At 42.7% G+C, this 14728-nt stretch overlaps 1 protein-coding gene across 2 annotated transcripts in view; it reads right to left on the reverse strand.

The window, feature by feature from the left end:
- Nucleotides 1–279: 279 nt before the first annotated feature.
- LOC101731180 overlaps nt 280–14728 on the reverse strand; it is a 75519-nt gene continuing 61070 nt past the window's right edge. Inside the window, exons 5-7 of one of the 2 annotated variants that reach the window (XM_031902258.1) lie at nt 3463–3605; nt 2079–2276; nt 280–539 (exon numbers count right to left, since the gene is read on the reverse strand). In XM_031902258.1, the coding sequence (XP_031758118.1) occupies nt 425–539; nt 2079–2276; nt 3463–3605 (456 nt within the window). In that variant the 3' untranslated portion in view covers nt 280–424. The remainder of the gene's footprint in view (nt 540–2078; nt 2277–3462; nt 3606–14728) is intronic. The other variant, XM_031902259.1, reaches the window with a different exon arrangement.

Raw genomic sequence — 14728 nt, forward strand, 5'->3', positions numbered from 1 at the left:
CCCTAGCAGCCAGATAGCTGCTAGAACTCCAAACTGGAGAGCTGCTGAACAAAAACAGAAATAGTTAAACTACAAATAATAAAACATGAAGTCCAAATGCAAACTGTGTCAGAATATTGCTGTCTACATCATACTTACAGTTAACTCAAAGGTGAGCAACCCCTTTACCGTCTAGTTTATGATCTGCATTAAAGCAAGTACTGTAGATCTGTAGTTAGAAAAGTCAGGCAACACTGTGGTATTTCTCTCTGCTTATGTAAAATCAACAGGAAAGGCGGTGACTCGACAAAAACACAGAACAGTCAATGTAATATTTTATTGTTACAAATGAAATTGACAGCACTCGAATAATTCATCTTTGTGGTACTTATGAAATCTACTTCTCCTGAAGCCTAGGATCAGGCACTTACACAGACACAGCTAATTACAGTATTGTGCATTTGCTGAACAAAAAATGGCTTTCTTCTGTTGTTGACCAATCCTCTGGGAGCTTTGGAATTCCGTCTAATGTTTTCAGGTTTGGCAAAATGGAAAACACTCTAAAATATAGAAAGATGCAAAAATAAACATTACCTCTATAAGCACTAAGACTGTAAGTGCTACATGGCAGGGACAGCCTTCCTTTTGTGTCTCAATACTTAGCCCTTAATCTCTGGTGTATTTATAAATACAGGTATGAGATCTGTTACCCGGAACCCCATTATCCAAAATACAAGAAGGATATCTCCCTTAGACTCCATTTTAATTAAATAATTTGGATTATTAAAATGTATTTCATTTTTTCACTGTAATAATAAAACAGTACTTTGTACTTAATCCTAACTAAGATATAATGAATCCTTATTGGAGGCAAAACAATCCTATTGGGTTTAATTACTGTTGACAATTTTTAGTAGACTTAACGTATGGAGATCCAAATTACAGAAAACCTCTTTATGGGGAAGACCCCAGGTTCCAAACATTCTGGATAATGGGTCCTACACCAGTATTTTTGTTCTTTTCATTGTATTCCTCTGGTAATGTACTGTTTTAATGAACAATGCTGCATATTCAAGTAGGTTTATATAAATAAATATACATACACACACACACATGGTGTCTTCATTGCCCCATTCTTTCAAGTAGAACAGCAACAAAATGACCTGACTGAGAGAAGCCATGTCCATTCAGGTTAATGGGAAGCACACTGCTTTGGTAATTAGGTAAGGCCAATACGTGAGTATCACTAAGGAAGACTACTATGCTCCTGTGCATTGCTTGCTTTATGGGGTTAGTGTATCTTTAGTGCATTTGATGGCTTTCACACTCTGTGTGCCATGTGCAATAAGAGCACCATGAGTGCATTTATGATACAAATAATCTCTAGGATCTATTTGTAGTTAATTTCAGAAATGCTGAACAATGCTTTAAGCTATATTTCCACAAAACCTGCAGCTCAAGGCCAACATATTTTTGTCATATAGTGTATATACAATGAGAAGAGATAGCTATACATTAAAAGATCCAATTGGTAAGGTTGCCAAGGTTCTTCAATATGCCCACTTTGAGGTATGGGGAGGCAATATTGGGAGAGCCAAAAAACTGGATCAGAATGACGAGGATCATTGGGGTGAGAACTGCATCAATGAACTGATGTGGTCCTTGCCCAGCCTGGACTTTCAAATGTGCCCAATCAACATCTGTCCAATTTTCACCAGATATTGGTATACACAGCCCCATAGCTTGCCATTCAGTCTGTCTGCAGCTTTTATTGGCCTATGTATGGCCACCTTAATTTTGCACAAAATTTGTCTGACGTTTCGGTCCTCATCAAGACCTTTCTCAAGGATAGTACAACAGTGTCTAAACAAACTTTAAATTCTGCCAACAGAAAAAAGCACTGCACTCAGAGCAGGTACTAGCAGGACAAGCCCTTGCAAATTGTATTGTGCAAGTGAAACATTACGGGGGAAAAAAACCCTTTGTCAACCTTGTCAAGCTTACAATACTGCTTGTCCCATTTCTCTATTATGATACAAGAGGGTATTTGCACAGTTCCCCACAGTACTTGGTTGAATTATTTTTGTTGTATGACTTACTGTATTCTGTAGTCTTCCAAAAACTCACATGGATTTGACTTCAGAAGAAGGGACTCAAGTGGAGAATGCTTCAAGTTTGAAAGCCCACTCAGTGTTTCAATGTTATTCTCTGCTAGTGATAGGTGCTGAATTGCAGGCAGTTTTGGCAACTTCTTAAAAGATGTAAAGTGATTTCTGCTTAAATTTAATTCAGTGCACCTGGGTACAAGTAAATATGATGCACAAAGTCAGTAACTTTCAAATTTATTTTTTTTAAATGCACAAAAAATAATTATTGTTGTGTATAAAGTTATATATATTTAATATATTAAGAAAAGGTAACATTGGCTTTAACTCTGGGCTCACATGTATTTTGGTTTCTCCAAAAACAGATGAATCTCTAGATCTAGATGTCCTGATCATTTATAATTTTAGCTAATTTGAAGAATGCTATATGTCAATTTGCAATTCAGTTTACTACAGATAATTTTGTAAATTTTATTTGATATTTTCTTGCACATTTTATTTTGGGGAGGGAGGAGAGAGGGAGAGAGAGGCAGAAAAAGAGAGAAACATCTATTTGCAGATTTAATCATTATTACAGGTATAGGATCAATTAACCGGAATGCTTAAGACCTGGGGTTATTTCCTGTCATTTAGATCACCATAACTACCATACTGCCACAGTATACTAACTAACATGTAAAAATTAACCAAACCCAATAGATTTGGGATTTTGCCACCAATATGGATTTATGAAGCTTAATTACAACAAGGTACTGTTGTATTATTACAGAGAAAAAGGAAATAATTTTTAAAAATTATTTACTTAGAATGGGATCTATGGGAAATGGCTTTCTGGATATTGGGTTTTACATCTGTAAATGCATATGTATAGGACAAGGAGATGTGAAATTACTTGGGTGGCACCCCCCCCCCCCCCCACCCGCAGGGATTATAATCCTTCAACTGATACCTAGTGTTCCTGTTAGCAGAACACTGGACCAGTCTGGGGTACTTCTGTGTGGGAACCACGGATCGATCTTGTTCTGATCATTCTTGATTCTTCTCATCAAGGGCGCATGCACAGTAGAGTAAAAAGACATACTTTAAACAAAAAGCCAACTTTCACTCTACTGCACATTGAAGAATGAAGAAGCAAAAGACCATCAACAGGACCATCTGATTGTTGTATCAGTTAAGGGATTATAATCATGGGAGGTGCCTGACACAGGTGGATATAATGAGATGTAGCGCTTATTTGTGCTAAACTGTATACTGGAATAAAATGAAACCTCAGTTTAAGCCCTCTGTGGAAGCTGTCTCTAATTTATCAGGCAAGACCACAGCTGGGTCTGCAATAAAGATTTGGTTAATGGAAGGTGTTGAGAAGAAATATAAATACCTTGGCAATCTTATGGCACTCAAGTCTTTCAAAGAGTTATCAACCAGCCAAAGCCTTTCTACTCGTATAAGTCTTCGAAGTATCCTGTGAAAATTATTTTGTTGATAAGGATCTCCAAGGCCCTGGTACGAGAGATTTACATTCTAGAAGTAAGATAAAATTCAGAGAGTGTTAATAGTAGAAAAGCACAGGCCAGAACAGCACCATCTAAAACTAACTACTCCCTTTCTGCTGATTCACTGCGCATTCTCTGTGTTTCATAGTTACATAGGGTTGAAAAATGACCATAAATTCGACCCTTCCAAGTAAACCCAGCACACACAAACCAATACTGACCTATCTATACACTCACATGCATAAACCATATATACCAACATCAGTACTAACTTGGATACTATGCTTGTTCAAAAACTCATCCAAGCCCCTCTTAAAGGCATTAACAGAATCCGCCATTACAACATCACTAGGAAGGGCATTCCACAACCTCACTGCCCTCACCGTGAAAAACCACCTACGCTGCTTCAAATGGAAGCTCCGTTCCTCTAAAGAGGGGGCCTTTGGTGAGTTGATCATTTTTATGGGAAAAAAGAACATCCTGTATCTGCCTATAATCCCCTCTAATGTACTTGTACAGAGTAATGATGTCCCCTCGCGAGCGCCTCTTTTCCAGAGAAAACAACCCCAGCCTTGACAGTCTAACCTCATAGTTTAAATCTTCCATCCCCAGTTTAGTTGCACGTCTCTGCACTCTCTCCAGCTCATTAATATCCTTTTTAAGGACTGGAGCCCGAAACTGCACTGCAAGGTGAGGCCTTACCAGGGACCGATAAAGAGGCAAAATTATGTTTTCATCCCTTGAGTCAATGCCCTTTTTTATACAAGACAGCACTTTATTTGCTTTAGTAGCCACAGAATGACACTGCCTGGAATTAGACAACTTGTTATCTACAAAAACCCCCAGATCCTTCTCCATTAAGGACCCCCCCAACACACTACCATTTAGTAGATAGCTCACATTTATATTATTTCTACATTGAACCTCATTTTCCAGTTTGCTGCCCAGTTTTCCAATGTTGTCAAATCGCTCTGCAAAGCGGCAGCATCCTGCATGGAACTTATAGTTTTGCAATTTAGTGTCATCAGCAAAAATAGAAACAGTTCTTTGTATGCCCACCTCCATGTCAATAATAAACAAGTTTAAAAGCAACTAACAACAATGGCCCAATTAGAAAATGTTCCATTTACAACCACTCTTTGTACTCTATCCTTCAGCCAGTTTTCTATCCAATTACAAATATTATGTTCTAGGCCAATATTCCTTAATTTGATCATTAACCTTCTGTGAGGTACTGTATCAAACGCTTTAGCAAAGTCCAAGTAGATGACATCAACTCCCTTTCCAGCATCGAGGTTCCTACTAGGGATGTAGCGAACTGTTCGCCGGCGAACTAATTCGCGCGAACATCGGGTGTTCGCGAACGCGGAAGTTCGCGAACTTTCGGCGTATGTTCGCCATTTGGGTTCGCCTTAGCTGGCGCGAAATTTTGACCTCTCACCCCAAACCAGCAGATACATGGCAGCCAATCAGGCAGCTCTCCTTCCTGGGCCACCCCCCCCCCCTTGGACCACTCCCTTCCATATATAAACCGAAGCCCAGCAGCCATTTTACATTCTGCCTGTGTGTGCTTGAAGAGATAGTGTAGGGAGAGAGCTGTGTATTCATTTGAAGGAGAGTTTAAGTAGTTTTTCTGGCTAGTAATCTACTTTCTACTGCTCTGTATTTGTGTGGGGAGAGGACTGAGGAGCTGTGTATTTATTTTGAGGCAGAGTTTAAGTAGTTTTTCTGGCTAGTAATCTACTTTCTACTGCTCTGTATTTGTGTGGGGAGAGGACTGAGGAGCTGTGTATTTATTTTGAGGCAGAGTTTAAGTAGTTTTTCTGGCTAGTAATCTACTTTCTACTGCTCTGTATTTGTGTGGGGAGAGGACTGAGGAGCTGTGTATTTATTTTGAGGCAGAGTTTAAGTAGTTTTTCTGGCTAGTAATCTACTTTCTACTGCTCTGTATATTTTGTCTAAATAACAATTTGTCTAAATAACAATAATAATTCTGTGTCCAGAAACACAACCTGAGTGACGGTTTTCCACCAGCAATAATAAATTCCGTATCCACTACTGTATACGTTGCCCTTGCAGGCCTTGTTGCCCGGTGTCTGCAACCAAGTGCCACCTAGCTGTGTGAGCTTTTTCACAATCTGTCTAAATTACAATAATAATTCCGTGTCCAGAAACACAACCTGAGTGACGGTTTTCCACCAGCAATAATATATTCCGTATCCACTACTGTATACGTTGCCCTTGCAGGCCTTGTTGCCCGGTGTCTGCAACCAAGTGCCACCTAGCTGTGTGAGCTTTTTCACAATCTGTCTAAATAACAATAATAATTCCGTGTCCAGAAACACAACCTGAGTGACGGTTTTCCACCAGCAATAATATATTCCGTATCCACTACTGTATACGTTGCCCTTGCAGGCCTTGTTGCCCGGTGTCTGCAACCAAGTGCCACCTAGCTGTGTGAGCTTTTTCACAATCTGTCTAAATAACAATAATAATTCCGTGTCCAGAAACACAACCTGAGTGACGGTTTTCCACCAGCAATAATATATTCCGTATCCACTACTGTATACGTTGCCCTTGCAGGCCTTGTTGCCCGGTGTCTGCAACCAAGTGCCACCTAGCTGTGTGAGCTTTTTCACAATCTGTCTAAATTACAATAATAATTCCGTGTCCAGAAACACAACCTGAGTGACGGTTTTCCACCAGCAATAATATATTCCGTATCCACTACTGTATACGTTGCCCTTGCAGGCCTTGTTGCCCGGTGTCTGCAACCAAGTGCCACCTAGCTGTGTGAGCTTTTTCACAATCAGTCTAAATAACAATAATAATTCCGTGTCCAGAAACACAACCTGAGTGACGGTTTTCCACCAGCAATAATATATTCCGTATCCACTACTGTATACGTTGCCCTTGCAGGCCTTGTTGCCCGGTGTCTGCAACCAAGTGCCACCTAGCTGTGTGAGCTTTTTCACAATCTGTCTAAATTACAATAATAATTCCGTGTCCAGAAACACAACCTGAGTGACGGTTTTCCACCAGCAATAATATATTCCGTATCCACTACTGTATACGTTGCCCTTGCAGGCCTTGTTGCCCGGTGTCTGCAACCAAGTGCCACCTAGCTGTGTGAGCTTTTTCACAATCTGTCTAAATAACAATAATAATTCCGTGTCCAGAAACACAACCTGAGTGACGGTTTTCCACCAGCAATAATATATTCCGTATCCACTACTGTATACGTTGCCCTTGCAGGCCTTGTTGCCCGGTGTCTGCAATCAAGTGCCACCTAGCTGTGTGAGCTTTTTCACAATCTGTCTAAATAACAATAATAATTCCGTGTCCAGAAACACAACCTGAGTGACGGTTTTCCACCAGCAATAATATATTCTGTATCCACTAGTGTATACGTTGCCCTTGCAGGCCTTGTTGCCCGGTGTCTGCAACCAAGTGCCACCTAGCTGTGTGAGCTTTTTCACAATCTGTCTAAATTACAATAATAATTCCGTGTCCAGAAACACAACCTGAGTGACGGTTTTCCACCAGCAATAATATATTCCGTATCCACTACTGTATACGTTGCCCTTGCAGGCCTTGTTGCCCGGTGTCTGCAACCAAGTGCCACCTAGCTGTGTGAGCTTTTTCACAATCTGTCTAAATAACAATAATAATTCCGTGTCCAGAAACATCACCCAAGTTGTTGTTGTTTTGTAAAAATAAAAAAAATGCCAGGCAAAGGCAGGCCGCCACGCAGAGGCACTAGGGGCCGTGCTGCTATGATATCCTGTGGCCCTAGGAAATTGCCCAGTTTTCCGAAGGCACTTACCCTGAACTCCCAAAATGCTGAAGAGGTAGTTGACTGGCTTACACAGCACACCCCATCCTCTACTGTTTCTAACTTTGCCACAACATCCTCATCCTCCTCTGCTATGGGCACCCCACGTACCACTTCCTCCGCCACCGCCGCCCCTTCTTCACTGGAGTCAGAGGAGTTATTTACTCATGAGTTTGTTGAACTGAGTGATGCGCAACCATTATTGCCAGAAGAAGATGAAGGAGATGCGGACGTTACACCAGATATCATAATTCAGGCAGGCAACACAACAGAGATGGACATAAGGTGTGATGAGGTCCCCGCTGCTGCTGTCTTCTGTGAGCTGTCAGAAGAAATTGATGCATCTGAGGAGAATGATGATGAGGATATTTTGTGGGTGCCCACAAGAAGAGAGCAAGAGGAGGATTGTTCAGATGGAGAGACGGAGAGTCAGAGAGGCAGGAGGAGAATAAGACTTAGAAGAAGCAGGGACAGCTCCCAGGGAACAGTAGGGCAACAACATGAATCGGCACCTGTGGTCAGCCAGCCAACGCACCCGCCAACTTCTACTGTTACTGCTAGAAAGCCCACATCAAAAGGCTCAGCAGTGTGGCATTTTTTTAATGTGTGTGCCTCTGACAAAAGCGCTGTAATTTGCAATGAGTGCAGTCAGAAACTGAGTCTTGGGAAGCCCAACACCCACTTAGGTACAACTGCTATGCGAAGGCACATGAACGCCAAACACAAAGCACTATGGGAGCAACACCTCAAAGGCAGCAGCCAAACGCTAAGCCACCCTCCTTCTGCTCCAGCATCTTACTGCTCTACCTCTGCTGTCCTTGACCCGTCTCAACCACCCTCCACTCCGCCTTCCAGTTCCTGTTCATCTGCCCCCAGCCAAGTTTCTGTGAGGGCCATGTTTGAGCGTAAGAAACCAATGCCTCCGAGTCATCCCCTTGCCCGGCGTCTGACAGCTGGATTGTCTGCACTCTTAGCCCGCCAGCTTTTACCATACCAGCTGGTGGACTCTGAGGCTTTCCACCAATTTGTAGCAATTGGGACACCGCAGTGGAAGGTACCCAGCCGCAATTTTTTTTCACAGAAGGGAATACCACACCTGTACCAGCATGTGCAGAGCCAAATCACCGCATCTCTGTCATTTAGTGTTGGGGCAAAGGTCCATATGACTACTGACACATGGTCCTCCAAGCATGGTTAGGGCAGGTATGTCACCTACACTGCCCACTGGGTGAACCTGGTGATGGCTGGGAAGCAGGGAATGCGTGGTTCAACAACAGTGGAGTTGGTGTCACCGCCACGGGTTGCATGCGGGTCTGCCACCACCTCTACTCCTCCTTTGCTCTCTAACTCGTCTTCTAAGTCATCTTCTAAGTCGTCTTCTAACTTGGCTTCTTCCTCGGCTTCTTCCTCCTCTGCTGCTGTGTCCTCCTCCACACCTGTGCACCCCCAGCTCCACATAGGCTATTCGACGTGCCAGGTACGCCGTTGTCATGCTGTCTTGGGCATGACGTGCCTGGAAAGTAGAAACCATACCGGATCTGTACTCCTGTCATCTCTGCACTCACAGGCCGATCGGTGGCTGACCCCACACCAACTGAAAATTGGAAAAGTGGTGTGTGACAACGGAAGCAATCTGTTGGCAGCACTGAGACTGGGCAATTTAACACATGTGCCCTGCATGGCACATGTTTTAAATTTGATAGTCCAACGGTTTGTCTCGAAGTACCCAGGATTGCAGGACATTCTCAGGCAGTCCAGGAAGGTGTCTGGCCATTTCAGACGTTCCTACACAGCCATGGCACGCCTTGCTGACATTCAGCGGCGGCACAACTTGCCAGTCAGGCGTTTAATTTGCGACAGCCAGACTCGCTGGAATTCCACGCTAATGATGTTTGAACGTCTGCTGCAACAACAAAGAGCCATCAATGAATACCTATTTGAACTGGGTGGTAGGACTGGATCTGCAGAGCTGGGGATTTTTTCCCCCCGTTACTGGGTGCTTATGCGCGACGCCTGCAGGCTGATGCGCCCTTTTGACGAGGTCACAAATATGGTTAGTCGCACTGAAGGCACCATCAGCGACCTAATACCCTTTGCTTTTTTTCTTGAGCGTGCCGTGCGACGAGTGACAGATGACGCTGTAGACCAGCGTGACCAAGAGCCTGATTTCTGGGCGGAATCACCAGAACGTTCCCAGGCACCTGCTGCAACGCAGGGAGAGGTGTCAGAAGCGGAGTCAGAGGAGGAAGGTGGCTTTGTGGAGGCAGAAGACCAACAGGAGCAGGCTTCCCAGGGGGCTTGTGGTCACCTTTTGTGGAGCCCTGGTCTTGTACGTGGCTGGGGGGAGGAGACGGTGGTGGATGAGGACGTAGTCCTTGATAACGAGGAAGGGGAGATGGATACCTCTGCATCCAAACTTGTGAGAATGGGGTCTTTCATGCTGTCATGCCTGTTAAAGGACCCCCGTATCAAGAGGCTTAAGGAGAAGGACCTGTACTGGGTGGCAACGCTACTAGACCCTCGTTACAAGCATAAAGTGGCAGAAATGTTACCAACGTACCACAAGTCCGAAAGGATGCTGCATTTCCAAACCAGCCTGCAAAACATGTTGTACAATTCTTTTAAGGGTGATGTCACTCCACATTCCAGGGGCAGAGGTGCCGGTAATCCTCCCACGAGCACACCTGCAAGGACAATGCACTTTGGCCACTCTGTAACGTCAGACATGCAAAGTTTTTTCAGTCCAAGGCAGCGCCAGGACCCTTCTGGATCCACCCTCAGAGAACGCCTCGACCGGCAGGTAGCGGACTACCTGGCATTAACTGCAGATATTGACACTCTGAGGAGCGATGAACCCCTGGACTACTGGGTGCGCAGGCTTGATCTGTGGCCAGAGCTGTCACAATTTGCCATAAATCTGTTGTCTTGCCCTGCCTCAAGTGTCCTCTCAGAAAGGACCTTTAGTGCAGTAGGAGGGATTGTAACTGAGAAGAGAACTCGCCTAGGTCACAAAAGTGTTGATTACCTGACCTTTATTAAAATGAATGAGGCATGGATCTCGGAGGGTTACTGCACGCCGGAAGACTTGTTCTGACTGCCCATGCAGCTGTCCTTCTCTGCACGCCGCTTGACACCACACACAGCTGTCCTTTAGCGTCCTCCTCCATCACCGTACAAACTAGGGTGCAAATCCTACTGGCTTAATTGTAAGCCAAACTTTTTGGACAGGTAAATCCTGAATTTTTCTCTCTTCTACTCTTCTGTGCTTGTCACCCTATCTGAGTTCTTTGAAAGGGTTTGGCTGGGGCATGGTTATGATACCATCTAGCTTTGATGTTTTTAATGTCTTCTGTGCTTGTCACCCTATCTGAGTTCTTTGAAAGGGTTTGGCTGGGGCATGGTTATGATACCATCTAGCTTTGATGTTTTTAATGTCTTCTGTGCTTGTTGTCACCCTATCTGAGTTCTTTGAAAGGGTTTGGCTGGGGCATGGTTATTATACCATCTAGCTTTGATGTTTTTAATGTCTTCTGTGCTTGTTGTCACCCTATCTGAGTTCTTTGAAAGGGTTTGGCTGGGGCATGGTTATGATACCATCTAGCTTTGATGTTTTTAATGTCTTCTGTGCTTGTCACCCTATCTGAGTTCTTTGAAAGGGTTTGGCTGGGGCATGGTTATGATACCATCTAGCTTTGATGTTTTTAATGTCTTCTGTGCTTGTCACCCTATCTGAGTTCTTTGAAAGGGTTTGGCTGGGGCATGGTTATGATACCATCTAGCTTTGATGTTTTTAATGTCTTCTGTGCTTGTTGTCACCCTATCTGAGTTCTTTGAAAGGGTTTGGCTGGGGCATGGTTATGATACCATCTAGCTTTGATGTTTTTAATGTCTTCTGTGCTTGTCACCCTATCTGAGTTCTTTGAAAGGGTTTGGCTGGGGCATGGTTATGATACCATCTAGCTTTGATGTTTTTAATGTCTTCTGTGCTTGTTGTCACCCTATCTGAGTTCTTTGAAAGGGTTTGGCTGGGGCATGGTTATGATACCATCTAGCTTTGATGTTTTTAATGTCTTCTGTGCTTGTCACCCTATCTGAGTTCTTTGAAAGGGTTTGGCTGGGGCATGGTTATGATACCATCTAGCTTTGATGTTTTTAATGTCTTCTGTGCTTGTTGTCACCCTATCTGAGTTCTTTGAAAGGGTTTGGCTGGGGCATGGTTATTATACCATCTAGCTTTGATGTTTTTAATGTCTTCTGTGCTTGTTGTCACCCTATCTGAGTTCTTTGGAAGGGTTTGGCTGGGGCATGGTTATGATACCATCTAGCTTTGATGTTTTTAATGTCTTCTGTGCTTGTCACCCTATCTGAGTTCTTTGAAAGGGTTTGGCTGGGGCATGGTTATTATACCATCTAGCTTTGATGTTTTTAATGTCTTCTGTGCTTGTTGTCACCCTATCTTAGTTCTTTGAAAGGGTTTGCCTGGGGCATGGTTATGATACCATCTATCTAAGATATTTTTTCTGTCTTCTGTGCTTGGTACGCTATCTTCGATTTTTTAAAGGTTCTGCCTCAGGATTGGTTATGATACCATCTATCTAACATATTTTTTCTGTCCTCTGTGCTTCAGTGGCTGCAACAAAAAAACCATAATTTTTTAGGAATGTACACATTCCTGATTTTTCAGGGTTCTGCAACGGCGGCAAAATCGTATCTTTTATGGTCACCACAGGTGATCGAAAAGGTAGGACAAACCTGGGCCCACACTGCAGAATCAGTGTTTTTTGGTTCACGTTACTGTACATTGAATTACCTCTGCCTGACCATGCACGTGTGCACAAGCACGGTGACTGCTAAACACACCACTACAGAAATATTCCCACCGACGGGACGAACGTCCTGGAGGTGACAAGCAACTAGTAAAAACTAATATTCGCACACTTGACAGTATCATTAAAGCTTTTTGCGTTTTTTTTCGTTGCAGTAAACGCGGCGTTTTGTCTTTGCGTGTGAACCGGCCGTAACCTTTACACGACTTGATTGGAATGTAGATGCCGGACTTTTTAAAGCAGTTTATTACATAAGTTTAGGGATGTAGTGTGTTTTCTCCCCTTAACAGCACAAAACGCAACGCTGTGTCAACAACGTATTTTTCAGAGAAATTTTTGCCCTTGATGCCCCTCCTGCATGCCACTGTCCAGGTCGTGGCACCCTTTAAACAACTTTAAAATCAGTTTTCTGGCCAGAGATTGCTTTTCTAGGTTTTAAAGTTCGCCTTCCCATTGAAGTCTATGGGGTTCGCAAAGTTCGCGAACGTTCGCACTTTTCGGCGAAAGTTCGCGAACGGGTTCGCGAACATTTTTTTTTAGGTTCGCTACATCCCTAGTTCCTACTCACCTCCTCATAAAAGGCGACTAAATTAGTCTGGCAAGATCTGTTACGCATAAAACCATGCTGGCACAAACTAATAGTATTGTGAACTGCAATGTATTCAAGTACCCTATCCCTTATTACCCCTTCCAAAAGCTTTCCTACTACTGATGTCAGACTAACAGGCCTATAGTTTTCAGGCTGTCAGTTACTGAGCTTAGGGACTGACTTACAATATACTCTATATATAGAATATAAATGTCAAACTATAAGGCTGATTATTAATTAATACAGGTAATTACTACATGGCAGCTCTGTGCAATTAGCATCAGAATTTAATAATTAGACCTGTAGCATCAGTTTATATGACAGGCCATCTTATTTTTCTGATTGATAATTTTCTGTGACCCCTAAGCTCCGCTTCTAAACAGCTGCTAAAAGAACACTCAGCATGTGTGCTGTCCCAGACAGTTCTAATAGAATCCAAGATGGGGAGCTCCTGTGACAACTGTAAAGACCTATATCATTACTACTATAGAGTCACTAAAACTTTTAGCTAGTGCAGTCAGTTTAGTATATAAAATATGGCATTTCTAGCCATATTAATTTATAGGGTTTAGTTCTTCTTTAAGAAAATTCTATAGACTGCTTTTGTCAGTTCAGTTCAGCAATTAATTGACGTTGTCCTGCTTTATAAATATTAGTACATATAGAGGATTATAGGAGCACAAGAACAGTGGACAACTTGTGCATGTAAACCTATTTCTATTAAAGTTACTTACGCCAAAATGCACTCTCTGCACTTCCACATTTCCTCTTACTATAATTTCTTGTGAAAAACTTTCCATCAAGAACTATAATATGAATAACATATGCATCATTGCCTTTGTAGATTTGGAACCAATCAACTATGCAGCATCGTTTCTGGAACATTACTAGCAGCTTAACTACAGAACATTCATGGAACACTAACTAGGACATCCTGGATCTTGTTCTGAAAATCTCAATTGGTCTTTGAATTATATGATATGATAAAATCCTTGCATATCTGTTGTCTGCAAAAGCAGGATGACAGTTCTAGGATGAAAGGCAATTTCCAACTTAATAATTATCTAAAACTCTCTTAAAAATGTAAGGGGATTTTCATGTGTAAGTAAGCTGCAAAATCCATGGTAACTCCCCTGCCAGCCCACAGTGCCAGGCAGCATTTTATGCTTGGGTTGTAAGTTAGCCATGTGTTTTGTTTCTTATGTATTCATCCACAACAATCAGCCTTGCATTAACTCAGGGCTCCTCTTATTTCCCCCAGGGCAGCCTGCTATGCAGGCAAAAGTACAACAGCTCTTCTTCTACACAACTGAAAGGAACATTTCTTTAGGCTAGTCTGTCCTTTCTCTGTTGTCTTCCTAGGCCTTAGCAATGTCCCACATGGTTATCTTTTATATATTATATTGTATGTAGGTCAACAACAAGCAAGTTATTCTATGTCTTTTGAAACCATGACAAGATGTCACATAAACTGCAAGCTGAACAAAAAAATGAAACAGCCTGGGAACTTGGAAAGCTGGATGCGCTGCCATTATGCCTGATGGCTTGTTTCAATGGAAGCAGTCACCTGAAACCCCTCTCAGAATACAGATCAGTCAGTGGAGATTTGTGCGTAGCATGGGCATTGAAATAAATGTTACAGAGAGGGATATATTGTGCTTCTCACAGGTAACACATGTTGAACTGCATGCATCAAGCATGGTAAAACGTAACAGGGGTCACCAACTATTGCCCACGTACCTGCCTCTCTATCAATATATGTTTATTAAATGTACTTAGAGGTGTGTGTGCTGCAAATTGTGTGTTTAAAACATTTCTGCACTGGGGTATAATCAATGTATTCATGTTGTTTCAAATACGAACATTGTGCAGAAATTATGGTAGGACAGTGGCCTGTAACT

The sequence above is a fragment of the Xenopus tropicalis genome, chromosome 5 (assembly GCF_000004195.4).
Source record: "Xenopus tropicalis strain Nigerian chromosome 5, UCB_Xtro_10.0, whole genome shotgun sequence".
In the NCBI taxonomy this organism is placed as follows: Eukaryota; Metazoa; Chordata; class Amphibia; order Anura; family Pipidae; genus Xenopus; species Xenopus tropicalis.